The 19,316-nt window shown below is 37.0% G+C and overlaps 1 protein-coding gene across 12 annotated transcripts in view; it reads right to left on the bottom strand.

Moving 5' to 3' along the window:
• Positions 1-1,640: 1,640 nt before the first annotated feature.
• LOC140726859 (actin-binding protein WASF3-like) overlaps positions 1,641-19,316 on the bottom strand; it is a 142,915-nt gene continuing 125,239 nt past the window's right edge. For 11 of the 12 annotated variants that reach the window (XM_073043792.1, XM_073043795.1, XM_073043793.1 and 8 more), the window contains 3 exons: positions 11,554-11,820; positions 7,607-7,968; positions 1,641-3,142 (listed from right to left, as the gene is read on the bottom strand). In XM_073043792.1, coding sequence (XP_072899893.1) covers positions 2,985-3,142; positions 7,607-7,968; positions 11,554-11,820 — 787 coding nt within the window. In that variant the 3' untranslated portion in view covers positions 1,641-2,984. Of the gene's footprint in view, positions 3,143-7,606; positions 7,969-11,553; positions 11,821-17,536; positions 17,704-19,316 lie in introns of all 12 variants that reach the window. The other variant, XM_073043800.1, reaches the window with a different exon arrangement.

Genomic DNA, 19,316 nt, shown 5'->3' with positions numbered 1-19,316 from the left:
CACTTATCAAATGTAACATGGAATATTTTAAAGAAAAATATTAAAGAGAGAGATTAAACAGAGTTATCATGCCTCATCCAAAGGAAAGCAGCATCCATCATCAGGGACCCACACCACACAGAACATGCTCTCTTCTCATGTTGCCATCAGGAAGAAGGTACAGAAGCCCAGGACTCACACCACCAGGTTCAAAAACAGCTATTACCCCTCAACCATCAGGCTCTTGAACCAAGGGAGTAACTTGTCTCGTCCCACCATTGAAATGTTCCCACAACCTATGGACTCACTTCCAAGGAATCTTCATCTCATGTTCTCAATATGTATTGTTTATTTATTGATTATTATTATTTATTTCTTTTTGTATTTGCACAGATTGTTGTCTTCTGCACTCTAATTGAATGCTGAAGTTGGGCGGTCTTTCATTGACTCTATTATGGTTTTTATTCTATAGATTTATTGAGTATGCCCACTAGAAAATTAATCTCAGGGTTGTATTTGGTGACATATATGTATTTTGATAATAAATTTACTTTGAACTTGTTTGGATATTGGACAGAAAATATGCACTTCCTCATCACGGATAAAGCCCTCCCTACCATTGAGCACCTCAACACAGAGCACTGTTGCAGGAAACCCCCACCACCCAAACCATGCTCTCTTCTCACTGCTGCATCAGAAAGCAGCTACAGGAACCTCAGGACCCACACCAGTAGGTTCAGGAACAGTTATCCCTCAGCTATCACGCTCTTGAACTAGAGGGGATAACTTCACTCACCCCATCACTGAACTGTTCCCATAACCTATGGACCCACTTTCAAGGACTTATCTCATGTTTTTGATATTTACTGCTTATTTATTTATTCCTCTTTTTTTAAAACTTGTGTTGTCTTTTGCACATTGGTCATTTGTCCAAATTGTTGGGTGCAGTCTTTCATCAATTCTATTTTATTTCTTGGATTTACTGCACACGTCTGCAAGAAAACAAATCTTAGATTGTATATGGTGACATACATGTACCTTGATAATAAATTTACTTTGAACCCGGAGCAACATTGGCCACATGATTTTGTACACTAACACTAACAACAGGATCTGCTCCTGATGAACTGTAAATGTTCAGCTGAATGAAGCAGGAAAGTTATGGTATTCTTATTACTTGGATATCTTACATACAGTTACACCCTTCTGATTTATTTGGAGGAACAGTACGATTTTTAAATTAAATTAGAAGGGAGTGGGAAGGGGAGTAGGAGATGGCAGTGGAGAAGGAATCATTACTGTGTCAAGAGCTGCCTGTTGGGAATATGCACTACATGACTTTCAACCCCATCTCAGATTGCCCTATCCAGAATACATTAGCAAATTGTTACTATGAACTCCCAAAGAGGCTACCGATGGTTACTTGATCAGTTCCAACTTTTCTTCACTGGAATTTTGGATGGAATGAAAGAAACACAGCCGGTAAGATAGAAATTCTACACGTCTAATTTCCAACAGTGTAAATGGACCCAAAGGAATTATGAGTTATGATTCCAAAGGTTACAGTCCACATTTATGAAAGTAAGGTACATTCTACACAATATTATAAATGGTTAATAAAATGCAAGAAAACTGGGGGCAACATATTTTCTTTTGTTGTTTAGTTTATTTGACTTCAATTTCATAATTTCAGCCATTGTAATTTTACACATCTATAAGATTAGAAAATAAAATGTAAATTAAAATTCAGTATGAAACAAATCAAGCATAACTTATGTTTACAAAGTGGTTTTGATATGTTATTCTTTAAAATTGTTAATACTGCAAATATATTAAACAAGAACAGTAACTCCAAAGAAACGGTACTCATTTGAATTACATATAAGATCGATGACATTGCATACAGAAATTAAAATAAAACTTTCACTATTGGCTATATCTGATGTCTACCTCATAAATATTATACATCAGTAAAACAGAATAACATTTCAATGTATTATTATAATTTGTTCCAATTTAACATGGTATTCAGAGAGGTAATCATTAAAATATCAAAATAAAATTTGTATATTGAGAATGAAAGAGTTGCAAATCTTAACTGCAAAATAATACTGTACTGAGCTATTTTGCACTTGTTATTCTCAAAGTTTACATTATATGGGTAAATATTTCTTTAAGTTTAATAAAAATTTAACTTTAGTTTAGCTAGTCCAACTAGTAACTTTATGAAGGGGAATATGTGGGGTCCTGCAAGTTCAAGTTGATAGCACTGTTGAAAAGATATTGAATCCATATTACAGTGTCAGTATTCCAATTTCTGTGCTAAATAGATTCATTTTGCCCAAGGATCCATTTATTCTTAACCTATGAAGCTGCTTCAGTGGCAGGCTTGGACTTAGAAGTATAACACTATTCACATCCCTCTTAAGAAAACTGAATGCTGCCACTGTTGTACCAAAAAGAATCCAGCAGTTAATGTATATATTGTTTTCATAAATAGCGACATGATAGTACCCTGTTGTTGTTTATGGAAGCAATAACTGTGGAATTCAGTAACTTATGTGGCAAGTATTTGCCAGGACACTGGGACTAAGTTTCACTTGTTGAAAATCAAAAATATACTGCTGAATTTCTATGTTTCATTAATACATCAATGAAGCATTTTTAATAACACTGAAGCTGATAATGAAGTGGCATACTAATTGGTATTTGATTACAAGTTTCTTAATTTGTTCCTACAAAATGTGTTCATTGTAAATCAACAATTGCATTTCTACAGTCTAAACAAAAGAAGTCATGGGTCATACTCCTGGGCGGTGTGTTTAAATAATTCAATTTATGAATAATTCTGGCTCACTAGCTATAGAAACAATCACAACACCCCAGCATTCTTTCTCACCTCATTCAAAATCCATTTAAATAATTATACTGTTCAGATTTGATCTCTATTACTTTTCATAATAATTTATGAAGTGATATTTAATAAAACTATTGCAGCACTCATGTTAGTCAGACCAATCATTCTCATCAAACTCTGAATCATCATCTGAATCACTATATTCCACAGCAATACGTCTTGACAGAATAGTTGCCACATCATTCCCAACTGGTTCTCGCTTAGCTTCTTGCTCACGTTGCTCTTGAACTTTCTTCAGTTGAATTCCTAAAACAAAGACAGTTGACTCCAGTGAACTAGGACAGAACCCGCTGAACTATAGGAAATATATACCTTTGCCTAGAATGAGGCATCAGAATGTGATAAGACTAAATTTCTCCCTTATGCAAGAAAGTCAAATTTGCTAAATCAAAAATAAAAAGCACTATAGAACATATTTTATCTTTTACTGAAGTTGTGACTGAGTGAACTGCCAATGCTGGTTACAAATCATATTAACAATAATGAATATTGCTACTGATAATTAATTTAAACTAAAGTCACCTTTACACAGAAATATTATTATCAATGGTAATTCTGGCTGAAAACAATTAAAACAGAATTCTGCCAATTAAAATTAATAAATCAATTAAATTATCAACTTAAAAACAATCATATCCCAACCTGCACAAATTACACTGTAATTATTATGGAATTGCACACCAGTTCATTAATTTGCACTAATTGATTTCTAACAAGTCTTGGATTGGGATCTCAAGGAAGAAAAATAAATAAATCAAGAATGGAAATGTTGTAAAAGAAATTTTTTTCTACCAATCCTCATAGAAGATTGGAAATACTGGCAATTGACAATAAACAGCTTAACCAGCTCTCTAGAAATACTGTACATGTAAATTGGTAAACTGGTTAATTATGTACCAAGAAAAATATATCTTGCACACCATTTCTACAGATCAATTCATAATAACAATGAATTGAGGCACTTACAAGGTAAAACAATAACAGAGTGCAAAATAAAGTGTTACAGTTATAGGGAATGTGCAATGCAGGCAAACAATAAGGTGCAAGGTCATAATGAACTAGATTGTGAGGTCATGATTTCATCTTGTACTATGGAACTGTTCAATAGTCTTATAACAAGTGATTAAATAGTAACAAGACAGTCACACTTTTGAAGCAGTGTTAAATCTAATTTATAACTCTATTCCCATGTTCTAAAGAAACTTCAGAGAGTGGTCAACGGCAACATCAAAATTGGAAACTATTTCCAGACATCAGAGTCAGAGTCATAGAGAAGTACAGCACAGAAACAGGCCCTTTGGCCCATCTAGTCCATACCGAAACCATTTCAACTGCCTACTCCCATCAATCTGCATTGGGACCATAGCCCTCCATACCCCTCCCATCCATGTATCTATCCAAACATTGAAATCGAGCTTGCATGCATCACTTGTGCTGGTGGCTCATTCCACACTCTCATGTTCCTTTGAGTGAAGAAGTTTCCCCTCATGTTCCCTTTAAAGTTTTCACCTTCCACCCTTAACCCATGTTCTCTGATTGTAGTCCCACCCAACCTCAGTGTAAAAAGCCTGCTCACATTAACCCTATCTATATGCCTCATAATTTTGCATATCTCTATCAAATCTCCTCTCAATCTTCTGCGTTCTAGGGAATATAGTCCTAATTTGTCCAATCCTTCCTTAATCCAGGTCCTCCATACCCAGCAACATCCTTATAAATTTTCCCTCTACTCTTTTAACCTTGTTTACATCTTTCCTGTAGCTGACCAAAGCTCCATACAATACTCCAAATTAGGTCTCACCAGCGTCTTATATAACTTCAACATAACATCCCATCTTCTGTGTTCAATACATTGATTTATGAAGGCCAATGTGCCAAAAACTTTCTTTATGACACTATCTACCTGTCACACCACTTTCAATGGACCTGTATTCCCAGATCCCTTTGTTCTACCACACTCCTCAGTGCCTTATCATTCACTGTGTAAGACCAACCCTGGTAGGTCCTACCGAAGTGGAAAACCTCACACTTATCTGCTTTAAATTCTATCTGCCATTTTCAGCGCATTTTTCCAGCTGATGTAGATTCTTCCTCGCTGTCCCCAATCTTGGTGTCATCCACAAATTTTCTGGTCCAGTTAGCAACATTATCATCCAGATCACTGATACAGATGACAAACAACAAAGAACACAGAGCTGATCCCTGCAGCACTCCACTAGCCACAGGCCTCCAGTCAGAGAGGCAACTATCTACTACCACCCTCTGGCTTCACCCACAAAGCCAATGTCTAATCCAATATAATATCTCATCTTGAATGGTGAGCAACTGAACCTTTTTGACCAACCTCCCATGTGGAACCTGTCAAATGCCTTGCTAAAGTCCATGTAGGTAACATCCACTTTCCTGGTAACTTCCTTGAAAAACTCTACAAGATTGGCTAGACATGATATACGATGCACAAAGCCATGCTGACTATCTTTAATCAGTCTATGTCTATCCAAATACTCATATATCTGGTCCCTTGGAATACCTGCCAATAACTTTCCCACAACTGACATCAGACTTAGTGGCCTATAATTTCCAGGTTTATGTTTAGAGCCTTTTTTAAACAGTGGAACAACGTTGGATATCCTCCAATCTGCTGGTACCTCTCCTGTTGCTAAGGATGATTTAAGTATCTTTGCTAGGTCCCCAGCAATTTCTGCACTTGCCTCCAAAGGAACACCTTGTCAGGCCCTGGGGATTTATCCAATATGTTTTGCCTCAGGATAGCAAACACCTCCTCCAATGTAATCTGTACAGGGTCCATGAAGTTGATGCCACTTTGCCCCACTTCTATAGACTCTGTATCCATTTCCTGAGTAAATACAGATGCAAAAAAATTATTTAAGGTCTCTCCTATTTGTTTTGGCTCCAGGCCTGGACTACCATTCTGGTCTTCCAGAGGACCAATTTGTCCTTTGCAATCCTTCTGTTCTTAACATATCTGTAGAATCCCTTAGGAATCTCCTTCACCTTGTCTGCTAGAGCAACTTCACATCTTCTTTTAGACCTCTTGATTTCTTTCTTAAGTGTTCTCTTACATTTCTTATACTCCACAGGCACTCATTTGTACCAACCTGCCTATATGTGCTATGCATCTCCTTTTTTCTCCTAATGAGGGCCTCAATATTTCTTGAAAAACCACGGTTCCCTATACTTGTTATCTTTACCTTTTATTCTGACAGGCACAAACAAGTTTTGTACTCTTAAAAATTCCACTTTTGAAGGCCTCCTACTTACCAAGTACACCTTTGCCAGAAAAAAGCCTGCCCCGATCCATACTTGCCAGATCATTTCTGATACCATCAAAATTTCTCTGATTTAGAATCTCAATCTGCAGACCAGACCTATCTTTTTGTATATTTACTTTGAAACAAATGGCATTGTGGTCACTAGAGGCAAAGTGTTCCCCTACACAAACTTTGTCACCTGCCCTGCCTCATTCCTCAACAGCAGATCCAGTATTGCACACTCTCTCATTGGGACTTCTACGTGCTGATGAAAGAAACTTTCCAGAACACATGTGACAAACTCTATACCATCCAGTCCTTTTACAGTATGGGATTCCCAGTCAATATATGGAAAGTTAAAATAACCTACGATAACAATTTTATGTTTCTTGCGACAGTCTGTGATCTCTGAACAAATGTGTTCCTCTAAATCCCTCGGACTGTTGGGTGGTCTGTAATATAGCCCCATTAACGTGATCAGGCTTTTCTTATTTCTCTGACCCACCCATAGCTAGACGAGTTCTCCAGTCTGTCCTGACTGAGCACTCCTGTGACATTTTACCTTATTAATAATGGCACCCCTCCTCCTTTAATCCCTCCCGTTCTGTCACATCTAAAACAATGTAACTCTGGAATATGAGCTGCCAGTCCTGCCCCTCCTGCAACCAAGTCTCACTAATGGCTACAGTGTCATAATTCCTTGTGTTGTTCCATACATCGAGCTCATCTGCCTTCATACAATACTTCTTGCATTCAAATATATGCAGCTCAGGACACTAGTCACAACATGCTCAACCTATTGATTCCTGACTTTGTCTGAGGTCTTACCAACATATGGCTCCGCAATCTCGCCACTAACTGTTCTGGCACTCTGGTTCCCACCCCCCTGCAACTCTAATTTAATCCCAATTGCGCAACATTAGAAAACCTTTCCACTAGGATAGTAATCTCCTTCTAGTTCAGGATCAAACCATCCTTTCCCTGGAAGAGAGCCCAATAAGCCAAAAATCTTATGCCCTCCCGCCTACACCAACTTCTTAGCATGTGTTAAACTGTATGATCTTCCTAGTTCTGGCCTCATTAGCATGTGGCACGGGTAGCAATCCTGAAACCTTCTGAATTATAGAACCAGACTCAAGTGCCAGAGTCCTGACCACTGTGACTTTTGTTCATTTTAAAATGTGGAGTGCAGGATTCTTTTTCTCTAAGTGTTAATTATGGGCAGAATAGTGAAAAACAAGAAATATTAATTACAGGTACAGTTTCATTGTTAAATACAATGTGCTAGGATTTCTTTAGTTCTTCCAATAAGATTACAGATTTAAAAAAAGGATAAGAGCTTCAGTGCAAACTTACACCACTTGCACCACTGCTTCTCCACTCAATGGTAAACAAAGAAATTTGCAAACCAGTAAAATCCTGCTCTATTATTACTTACCCACACGAATAGCAGCAAGGAGATCACTTCTGGCATCATTGAGAGGAGTACTTGTTGGTTCATGCCGTTTGTTTTCAACTACAAGTTGAGAGTGCATTGGAGAGGATGCAAGGGAGGAAGGTGGTGCTGGCAGAGCAGGAGGAGGAGGTGGAGGAGGTACAGGAGGCCCAAGAGGAGAGACTGCCCCAGGTGGCATTGGGGGTGCAACTCCTACCACTGACCCAGGATGGGAAGCTGGAGGAGGAGGCACTTGGAGTGGACTGACAAAGGCTGTTTGTGCTGATGGAATGATTGGGTCAGGGGGAAGCACAGCAGGGCCTGTTGAATTGTAATATTCCATCATCTGAGGAGGAGGTGGCACACTACAATAAATAATATTTATTTAGATTAACAAAAATGCAACATGTACATTTCAATAATTTCATTGAGGATACATTTGCTTTCTTATTTTAAACTTTACAATAACTAAATTCTGATATTCTAGAATCTCAAAGAATCATGGTGACTTACAAAGACAGAACTAGATCATTCATCCCCACCAACATAAATTAAAAGTTTACTTTTTATCCAGCTTTCAAGTCATGAGAGCTGTATATGCAACCAAGGAACAGGTAAACTGAGTTTTCACATCCTGATTACAGAAAGGGTGCTAAATGTAAATCTAATTTAAAATGGTATGTTATGTTCATCAGAAAAACATCTAGAATCTTTTTATGCCTTGCAATTAAGTATTTATTTACAATTACTTCTATTTACTAAGTTTTATGGTTTTGCTGCTGAAAATCTTAAATTCACTTCATTCACATTATTATGCTCTAAGTGACCATCTAGTAGCACGACAACAAATTACTTATTTATTTTGTAATTTATAGTAGTCTTGGCTTTGCACTGCCCTGCTGTCATAAAACAACAAATTTTACATCATGTAAGGTACTGATTCTGATTCCTTAATTTTAAAATTGTTTACTTTATAACAGAACAATTGAGGAAGTTGACCATTGGTATCATTAACATCATAATCATGGCAATATATTAGTTGCCAGATATGTTCATTATTGTATCAGTGTCTGACTACCTTTGACAAGCAGGGACAACAGGAAGTAGGCATCATCAGAGAGGTGTGGAGGGTCTGGAAATTCTTTGTATTTGAGAATAGGTAGCCTTATGATCAAGAAAAATAACTAAAGTATCTAAAATTCAATTTTAAAGAATGAAGCCAGATCATAAGCAAAATGGTTTTGTCAATACATACTTCTTCTTAAATAGCCCCTCAGGAATGAGGATGACTTGTTTCCATTCTGTGGGTCCAAATGAGGACAACATGGGAACTACAGACTCTTCCACAACTGGAACAGGAAGTGCCTGAGGGGGCAAACAGGTGGATAGCTCATGATCCTTCTCCAGACAGAGTGATCATGGTCAAATATTCTCCGGAGTGGGTAGTGAAAATGCATTTCTTCAAAGAGATATCCTTGAATATCTTCTGCTGCCAATCTGATAATTTCTTCCTATGAGAATCTCAGGATAAAATTACTGTTTTGGGACTGACGTGGGGTATACAAAGTGGCTTGCCCAACATAGCTGACTTGGCGTTCTTCGGATGTTGATTTGCTTATCTTTGTGGAGTATTTTGTGGTGACATACGGTAATTGGTACTATTTGTTGAAAGCCTACAGATATCAGCTATAGGTATTCCAAGTTTCAGAAGTTGACATGTAGAGAGGAATCCCTGCTATAAGTTTTGTGCTGTCACAGTCCTCAAATACTTTTTCTCCTGAATTGACCAGAGACTATGCTGGTGCACTGAAGGTGGTTGTGAATTTCATTAGCAATGTGTCTCTTCGTAGAAAGATGGCTCTTCTCCCTGACATCTCTGAACACTGCCTAAGGTCTCACACGGAACCTTTACTATTGGAGGGCACTATTGAACAGTGGGGTACAATTGGTAGAAGAGCTTTGTCTTAAATATATTGCAAGTAGTGCCCATCCTCTCACATGCCCATATTCTGACCATGTGCTGATGTCTGCATATTGCAGCTCGATCACTGAAATCTTAGTTTTGTAATGTAGTCACTAAAAGTTGAACTCTTTCCCATTAATCCTGATGGTTAGCTCCATTCCAATGCTAAGTTGGTTGGACCTCTAGTGAAGTCATACATGTTAAGTGTGTCCAAAACAGCTGCCTGTTAGTTTAATTTGAACTAACATTTTTGATCTTGCACCATGTTGTGCAATTAGGTGGTGTTTTAAGGGCATATGTTCAATGGTAAAAATAAGCAGAATAATTTCTTCCCACAGTCCTAGAACAGATAATGTAAGTGCATTTTCTTTAGCATTACATCTAGAAAATATACATTCAAATCCAAAAGGAGCAAAGCCCTATAATAGTTTGTTACTTTCATATTTGCTATCACACCCTGCATATTTTCAGCATTATGCTCTTTTCTCCTATGACATAAGACAATAAGTACTTTGGAACTACTTCACTTTGTTTCTTAAAATAATGATTTGAGTCAAATCATACAGAAATTCAACATACCCAGCAAGGATCTTTTTCGTTTCTTTTAGATAAGAGATTATATACAGAAAAAAACATCATTGTTAACTGATTTCTATAGTTCTGATATAGAAAAGAGGGTGTTTTGTTCTAAGGGTGAAGTCTCCATTAGTATATTTTACAGCATCCTGAGGGAATGTTCTTGTGGAGAGGCTGAGCAGCTGGGAAGGGTCTGGGAGGGAGAGCTGGGAGTAGAAATTACAGCTGAAACATGGGAAGACATCTGTGATATTGCAAATAAAATTTCAGTTTGTAATAGAACCAAAGCATTGCAACTCAAAATTCTGTATAGAGCCCATCTGACTCCAGATCGTCTCTCAAAATTTAAGACAGGAGTTTCTCCAATGTGTTCTAAACGTAAAGTACATACTGGAACTTTCACCCACTGTTTTTTGGACTTGTCCCAAACTTCAGGCATACTGGAGTGATATTTTGGTGAAATGGAAAAGATTCTGAAGATGGAGTTTGAACTGGACACAGTGTCTTTTCTTTTAGGCCTACCCAGCAGTCGTATTATTAATGCACATCAGAAAAACTTTTTAACATCCTGACTTTTTGTGCGAGGAAGAACATTTTATTTTGTTGGATATCCGATAAGGCCCCTGGACTTTCTGGTTGGCGTAAATTAATCATGGAATACATTCCTTTGAACCTTTTAACATGCATGGTACACTCAAAAACAAATAGTTTTCATAAAACATGGCAACCTTTTCTACAATATGTAGATGTAAACCTGTCTACTAAACTAATAAGGGCTTTTCTATAGGATGTGGTGGTGATGTCTGTACTTTGATGGAAGTGTTTTGATAGCTGATATCTGTGAGGGGAAGAAATGTAAATGCACTTGGCAATTGGAAGGTTTTTATGCTGAGCAAAAAAATTATGATTCTATTTGAATACCTCTAACATCTTAGTTGACTCTTTCAAAATAATGGATGCTCTTCAAAAATATTAAATCTTACTGATTAAAAGTCATATATGTGATGTACAGTTTAACTATTATCAACCAGCAGTTTACAATTTTAACTTTTTCTTTTCAGAAGACAAGAGGGAAACTTGCCACAATCTGGTGGGGACCACTTCACTTTAAACTCCACTCATGTCAGACAAATCTACAAGTGGCTGTAGATTTCCCATAGGGTTTTTCAACATACCAACATTACAGATGCACTACTTAAATTAATATAAGAGGAACAAAATGCTGTAAATTCCTGTCTCTAATATAGTTCTGTCAATATTGGAAGATTATACAGAATTACAACACGAGTTTAAATTCTATCACATACTAAAAAAAATTACTCCAAAGGCTTTAAAATAAAGTTTCATTAAAGGAGCTGGTTTATTGTTCAGGATTCACTAATTTAACAACTAATAAGATACAAGCAATTACCTGTGGTCTACTGGTTGTTGTGGTGGTGGACGGGCATCATTTTGAGTAGTTGGTGGTGGAGGTGGTGGGGGTTGTTGAGGTCTATTCAAAGTAGCATGTCTAAACCCTGGTGCAGAGGATTTGTAATCATGTTCCTGAACTTGGTTCCCAGTCACCATTTGTTGTTGATTATCATTTGGCAAATGTGAAGCTGCCATTTGTTGCTGCTGCGAATGATGGCTTGGGGTAGCAGGGTATGAATAATCAGTGAGATCTGATCCATGGGATCTGGTATCAAAAGCAGAAATTAAACATTTAATAATCAGCAGATACAAAGGTAATTATGCCAGAGAGGTATTCCACAATTAGGTTTCAAAGCACAATATCAAAGCCAGCAATCAAGATGCTAATTATCCATACTGCAAACACTCTTTATGAAGTTTACTTCTGGATCTCTATTAAATCTGGTTAATTTTTACATTTTTGCAAAGTACTGTATGTGGCATTCAAATACACAACTTAACACATACATCCCAAAATAAATTATTTTCAGAAAACAGTTCTTAAACTATATAATCCATTGAGTAAAAATCCCATGTTGATTTTCTATTAAAATTTGTAATGTTATAGAATTATGTAACAAAACTAAAAATGTGTGACTAACATTTCCTTTGACATATCTGAAAGCTGGGGAGAAACGAAAGCTAATCCTATAAATCAAGATAACAGCGAGCTTTAGTCAATGTATGGTATGTGAGTATTCCCAGTCTCTCCCCACCAATATAGGACATTAATCCCACTCTAGGAAGCAAAGATCAATTTAAAATCTTTAATTATGTAAATAGAATTATGCTTTTTATTCTGAGATGCAAGTGCCTTTTTTGTCGTTTCCAACTCCACCTTCCCTAAATCTGTAAGATTTAGAATGGAAGAAGAAAAAATTTAGAATGGAAGAAGAGAAGATGTAACTACCGAAGATGAATACCACCTATATCACGAACGTCTGACAAGAGAGACGAAGATTTCACATTAACAACAACAACAATGTATTTATATAGCACCAACAATACTGTAAACATACTAATGTTCTTCACAGGTGTGTTTTGGAGTTGTCCCTAGGTGTTGTCAGTTTATGTGTGGAGTAAAAGAAGTGACAACCAATGATACATCCTTGAGCACCTTTTAAGTAACTGTGTGGAGGCTGGAAATGGCATTGTAGGAGCTTGTCTGGTCAAAACTGCAACTAAGAACAAAGGGCAGACCTACCCAGACATGTTGAAGGATGGTGTGGTCAACTGTGTCAGACTGAAATGGGTAAGAGATGCCCTTTATAAAACTGAATGAATGGGAGAGAGAAATGTCCCTAAGTTCTCTGATTCCTGTCAATACTGAAATATTGGCAAGAATGACTTCAATCTAGTCACAAAAGGACAAATAAAAGCACCAGCATGGGGAGAAGTAAAACAATATGTGGATAAGAAGATTCAAAATTCTTACAAGTTTACATGACCTTTAATTGGAATATTATCAAAACCCAACAATAGGAAGTTCAAAATGAGATAGGAGGATTAATGCAACAAATCATAAAAAGTCACAACAATTCTGAAAGTAAAATGGATATGCTTATCAATGCAGTTATCTAATCCACATTTCATGAATTAATACAGAGGCACAGAAGGCAGAGGGTGGTAATAGATGGCGAGTATTCTGCCTGGAGTTTGGTGACCAGTAGTCTTCCACAGGGATCTGTTCAAGCAGCCCTTCTCTTTGTGATTTTTATAAATGACTTGGATGAGGAAATGGAAAAGTGCATTAATAAGTTTGTAGATTACATGAAGGTTGGTGGTGTTGTGGATTGAGTAGAAGACTCTCATATGTTACAATAGGATACTGTATTATACATTGATGTACAAGATGATAAGAGGCATTGATAAAGTGGACAGCCAGTGACATTTTCCCAGGGTGGAAGTGGTTAATACCACAGGGAATAATTTTAAGGAGAATAGAGGAAAGTAAAGGGAAAGGTCTGAGGTAGGTTTCTTTTATGCAGAGAGATAGGTGTGTGTAACATACTGCTAGGGTTGGTGGTAGAGGCAGGCACATTAGGGACATTAATGAGACTTTTAGATAGGGACATTGATGAAATGAAAGTGGCTATATGGGTGGTAAGGGTTTGACTGATCTTAAAGTAGGTTTAAAGGTCAGTATAACATTGTGGGCTGAAGAGCCTGTAATGTGCTGGACTTTTCTATGTTCTATGATAAATGGCAGATGTAGTATACGGGATTATTAGGAGTTCATGAAAATTGCGGTTCTGCAGGATACAAATGTTAAGGACTTGGATAACATGGAAAGAATGATGTGTAGATGTATTGCTATGCTACAGTTGCAAGAGAAAGGTAGCATAGCAGTTAGAGTAACACTATGACAGCACCAGTAACCTGAGTTCAATTCCTGCTACTGTCTGTAAGGAGGTTGTAGGTTCTCCCCATGACTATGTGGGTTTTCTCCCAGACCAAAGATGCAGGAGTTACTGGTATAATTGGTCAGATGGGTGCAATTGGATGGTGCAGGCTCATTGGGCTGCTAGGGTCTGTTACTGAGCTGTATCTCTCAATAAAAAAAAAGGCAAAAGGTATTAACTGTAAAGAAATGTTAATTCAGTAATTGAGAAAGATTTTGCTGGTGGGATCATACTGGATAATAAACTATGGAATACAGAAATTTCCAACTGTGAAGAAAGGTTAAATCAAAAGTTCTAGTGAGGAAAGTAAGTGTCTCAGTGAATACATAATAAAGACAGAAAAGCTGAGAGGAAGTGGGTAGAAGAAATAGAATCTTTCACAGGATAAGTAAATGTTTTGCAGCAGTCTGTATGCTTGTGACAGATAGGCATGTTAGTAAGGAAGAGGGAGAGAGTGGGAGAAGAGGGATTGGTTAGGAAGGGTACCTGTTAATCTGCCAGAGAGTAATATCAATTAAATTAATTACCGTAGATTAGTGAAAGAGGAAAAAGTTACAGGAACAAGCTAATATGTAAGAAAGGCCTCTGCAAGTCAAAAGTAGGGATGTTTCATATTTGCCACAAAAAAAAGAGATGGTTGGAATTCCTATACAATACCACAGATATATACAGCATATCTACCTTCACTTTAAAAGAATATAAGAACAGAAGCGTTCAGTCATTCACGCTTGTTCCACCAATCTAACGTATCACACCTCATCAGAGCCTCAATTCTGTTCACCCACATTAGATCTAACGCATTGTTTTATTTTCTATCAGGGAAAATAGTTTGTAGTTAATCGTACTGAATTCCTTTATCATCTTAAACAGCTAAATTATATCATCCCTCAATACCTGCCTGTGGAAATAAAGGCGGGTTACTTAAAATTGCCTGATAACCCAAAAGTAAATAGAGCTTTCCAAATGGTGTATAAACAAGGCGATATATACAATCTTTTGTATTTTACCTAGACAGATAAATACAAAATAAATGAAAATGCCATAAGAATTGCAGTTTTGGGTACAAGTTGAAAAAGTGGCAGAGAATAGACAGAGTAGTGAGAGTAAGTGTTCAGAAAGGACTAGAAGGGCCGAGATGGTCTGTTTCCGTGCTGTAATTGTTATATGGTTATATAATAGACAGAAAACAATACTGGCATAGTGGCACAGAATACAAGACCTGCTAATTTATGTTTTCATCTCATGACATCACTAGCAAAAGTAGACATGTTACTTTATATATCTAGCTCCTCTAAAGCAGGAGTTGCCCACATGGGGTCCACAGACCCCTCAGTTAATGGTAAGGCTCCATGGCATAAAAAAGGTTGGGAACCTCTGCTCAAAAGCAATCTTCAGAATTGAGGATGATTTGCTTTTGCTCCGTTTGATGCAACCAATGAGACCAATATGGGAACTGCAGACTCTCTCACAAATTGCACAAGATATGCCTAATAGGATGACTGGAAATGACCTAATAGTCTGAGAGGTAATGATCTCTCTCCATGCTTATACAGGAGTTCTGTATGCTCTCAAAGGCATGGGTTTAAGATTGTCAATACACCCAGCAAGTTCCTTCTCTATTTTGACTTGCCATGGATCAGATGCAGGAATTGGTGGCAACGCTCTGGTTCTTCAGGGAGGCTTTGGGCACATACTTGAATCATTTCCTTTGTCCACCTAATGATCTCTTCTCATGATAATATCTGTTTGGGGGCTGGTATCAGGCAAGGGAAAATCATAATTTCCCAATGTAACTGACTGAGTGTAACTAAGGCCTTAATGCTGGACATTGGCCTGGGAGAGGACACTGACACTGGGTCACTTATCCTTCCAGTACATTTGGAGGATTTTGCACACCAAATTTTAAGCTGTTGATTTTCCAGGGAAGTTGCTAGTTTTGGTCTCAGAACTATCTATCATTGTTGTTCAGTAGATCCTGAGTTTTGGGGAAGGTCTAAGGACTTGATCTTTAAATATTCTATCAATCAAAGCTGTGCTAACTCATTGAAGGTAGGTATCAATTTCATCACCAAATAGCTCTTGAGCTATGGCTTTCCAGGATCTCACCATGAACCACTATTGTCAGAAGGCAGTGTTGTGCAATGGAAGCAGGTTGGCAGGGGATGTTTGTCTTGTCGATATTGAGTGTAAGGCCTATCCTGTAACATACTTGAAGTTTTACTTCCAAGTGTGTGCAAAAATAAGTGTCAAGTTGCCAAAATACAGCTTGATTACTGAGGCTCATGGCATCTTGGTTCTGAAAAGTACTGAACAGTTCCCTGTTAGTTCCGTGCCTTGTTATTTTCATCAATCTGGCTCCAGGATATCAGCATCAATAGAAGTATTACTGAAAGAAAACAAACATCAAAGTGCTCAGGGATTCGAGAAAGGCAGCTCAACTCAGCCTATACTTCACAAGCTTCCAAGCGTACAGGAGCCACAAAGTGACCACAGTTAATGCACTGACGCCTATCATAATTGGCACCAAAAAAAAAAACAACTTTTCGCTTCTCAAGGAGGATCCAGAATGGCCTGATGAGAATGCTTAGGCTGTTGAGGAGATAATTAACTGAATGCAGGAGTTGTTCTTGGATTGGAAGCTCCATCTTTCCTCAAAGAGTAAAGATCAGCTCTACAGGCACCTGAAAGAAAACCAGTGATCTAAAGAACAGGAATCACTGAAAAGGCATGACTTGTACAGATTTTTCAGAGCTGTAATGGATAATTTATGGCTTATATAATCAAGTCTTATCCCACTGAGAGCCAAGACATTAGTCATTAAAGACAGAGAGAGGAAGCCAATACATTGGAAGCACTTCAAAAACCTCCTCAAGTGTGACACTGACCACGATGCGAGAGCCTTTAATTCCATCCCACAGAACCTATAAATTGAATACATCGATATTTATAAGCAAATTTGTATATAATTTGAGCACTTGTGTCCCAAGACCTACAAATTAAGAAGATAAGCAATGTATATTTTAATATAAAATATTTGCATTTGGCTGAGAAATAATGTACTTTTGTTTAAAATACGTTTAAAACTTAAATTTCATTTTCTTTTTTCATTAAAACTGATTATTCTTTAACATAAATTAAAATATGACTTTCAAATACAAATATTAAACAATTGATTATAAAACTTTAGAAGTGGCAATGCGGATACATGGAAAAGATTGATTAACTGCACTGAAAATGTTACAGAGCACTTATGAAAAAGCTTTAGGTTCAGAATTAAGTAAAAAAAGAAATTTATCATTATAAATTAGTTGAGCAGAGAGTTCATTAGATAGAAAGGTTCAGAAAATTCAGAAATATTATTTTACTGCATGAAGATGTGTTATTAATACGTAGACACTTATGTTACCCAGGAAGCCAAAAGACCAATTAAAAGGCAATTAGAATACTGCTGTTCTCATGCAACGAAAAAAATCACAAAACAAGACCAGCAGCAGGATTGGTACCAAAGCAGTCAAGGCTTTGATAATAAAACTAACAAACCCTTTAGACATTTTCTCCTCTTTCATGACCTCGGCCTGCTCCATTTCCTTTGCGTCTGTCATGAACTCTTTGCCCATTTTCATTCTTTCCCATTCTTCTTTTCTTGTTTTGACTTTTCTCACATTAACTTGGTGATTTCTGTTTGAATTCAATTTATGTTTCTCTCTCTGGAGGGAAAACCATACCAATATGGGAAATAAACAAATGACCAAAAGTAGCTACTTAAACTAAGGTCCGGAGGAAACCTCAGTTCAAATTAAGGTGCAAATTTATCAAACAATAATATGGGTACCAATCTCAAAACAGTCTCAACTTCTGTTGAAAAGCAACAGTCCTATTTTAAAAATGATATCCAAATTCAGATTTTTTACAATAATTATATGATTAACATCATGCTTAACAATAACAATATGATCAAATATGGCTCAAAATGTTACTATCAGTAATTTTTGACACATGCGAATTAAATTTCATGATTATAACTAATGGTAATATTGTAGCATGTTCACTGAACATCCATCAAATCTATTTTATTGCTGAGGATCTAAAATAAGCTTAAAATATAAAACACCAATGTCTAATTTATAATATATCTATTACAACTCAAGGCATCGTGAATTTTATCTAGTTTGTAATTTTTTAATAGCTGCAGCAGACTGTACTAATTGAAAGACAAAATGCAAACAAGAAATAAGTTCAATATGAAATGAGTTTCAATAACAATCTCAGTTCAGTGCCCAGTGGAAAGAATCGACATGAATTTACAATGATATCAAACAGGTGCATGGATGAAAGGTGCAGTAAGAAATGTTCATTTGTGTATGACACTGTAGAGGGAGCTCTGCATCTAGCTAGACAGGAGTGCTCAAATTTTTAATCTGGAAGTCAAAGCATGCTATTACCAAACAGAAGCAGCAATAAGCGCAAAAGGAAATTGCTTTATTCTGTCACTAGAGCTAAAAAATGTCTTTGAATGTGTCAACAGCTTTCGTTTGCGTACAATCGTCAATAGACGTGCAAACTGAATTCATCTTGATAAATGCTCTTTTGCTGACATTTTGACTTAGTCATTTGCATTTCACCAAATTCTTACTCTGGTGATTATTAAAGGCTTTTTCTGTTAGATTCTACTAAACTAATGTAAAACTCCTACAGAAATTCAATTTGAACATAAAAATTGAGTTTGAAGTTCTTTGATCCTTCACAATGATTTTGCTGATTTCAGCTGAATGGTGCTGAAAAACAAACAGTACCAAGTTTCTAAAGCAGCTAATATATTTATGTGCAATATTGCAATGCTCAAATATAGTCTGCCATCCAATTGATCAGAAATCCTGATGGCTTGTCATCTAGCACACACTAGGCAATGTCTACAATTAAACTCACTTTACCCCATTCCTAAACTCCTTAAGAGATTTAATGAAGCACCAGTTTCACGATTCTAAGAATCTCTCAAGGGCTCCATTCCCACATCCCTCAGAAACTCACAAGAGCCTCATTCCCATGTTCCTGAAAAACCCAGAGGGACCCAATTCCTACAATTCTTAGAAACCCAACTGGTCCATTGAAAATATATCATACTACTGAGCAAATACCAAATACCGAATACCAAGGCTTTGGGCCCACTCAGACCTGCTCCAGGGATTTGGATCCAAGGACTCAATTTGGTTCAGAATGTTGCTGTTGTTGCCAGCCTCTTATTTTTTGCATGATTTGTTCTGATTATTTGTTTGCTTTCTCTGTGGGCACTGGGGGTTGGTCTTACTTTAAAATTGTGTTA

The sequence above is a fragment of the Hemitrygon akajei genome, chromosome 4 (assembly GCF_048418815.1).
Source record: "Hemitrygon akajei chromosome 4, sHemAka1.3, whole genome shotgun sequence".
Taxonomy (NCBI): domain Eukaryota; kingdom Metazoa; phylum Chordata; class Chondrichthyes; order Myliobatiformes; family Dasyatidae; genus Hemitrygon; species Hemitrygon akajei.
Note: the sequence above shows the minus strand (reverse complement) of the source record. Positions and strands in the feature narration are given on the sequence as shown.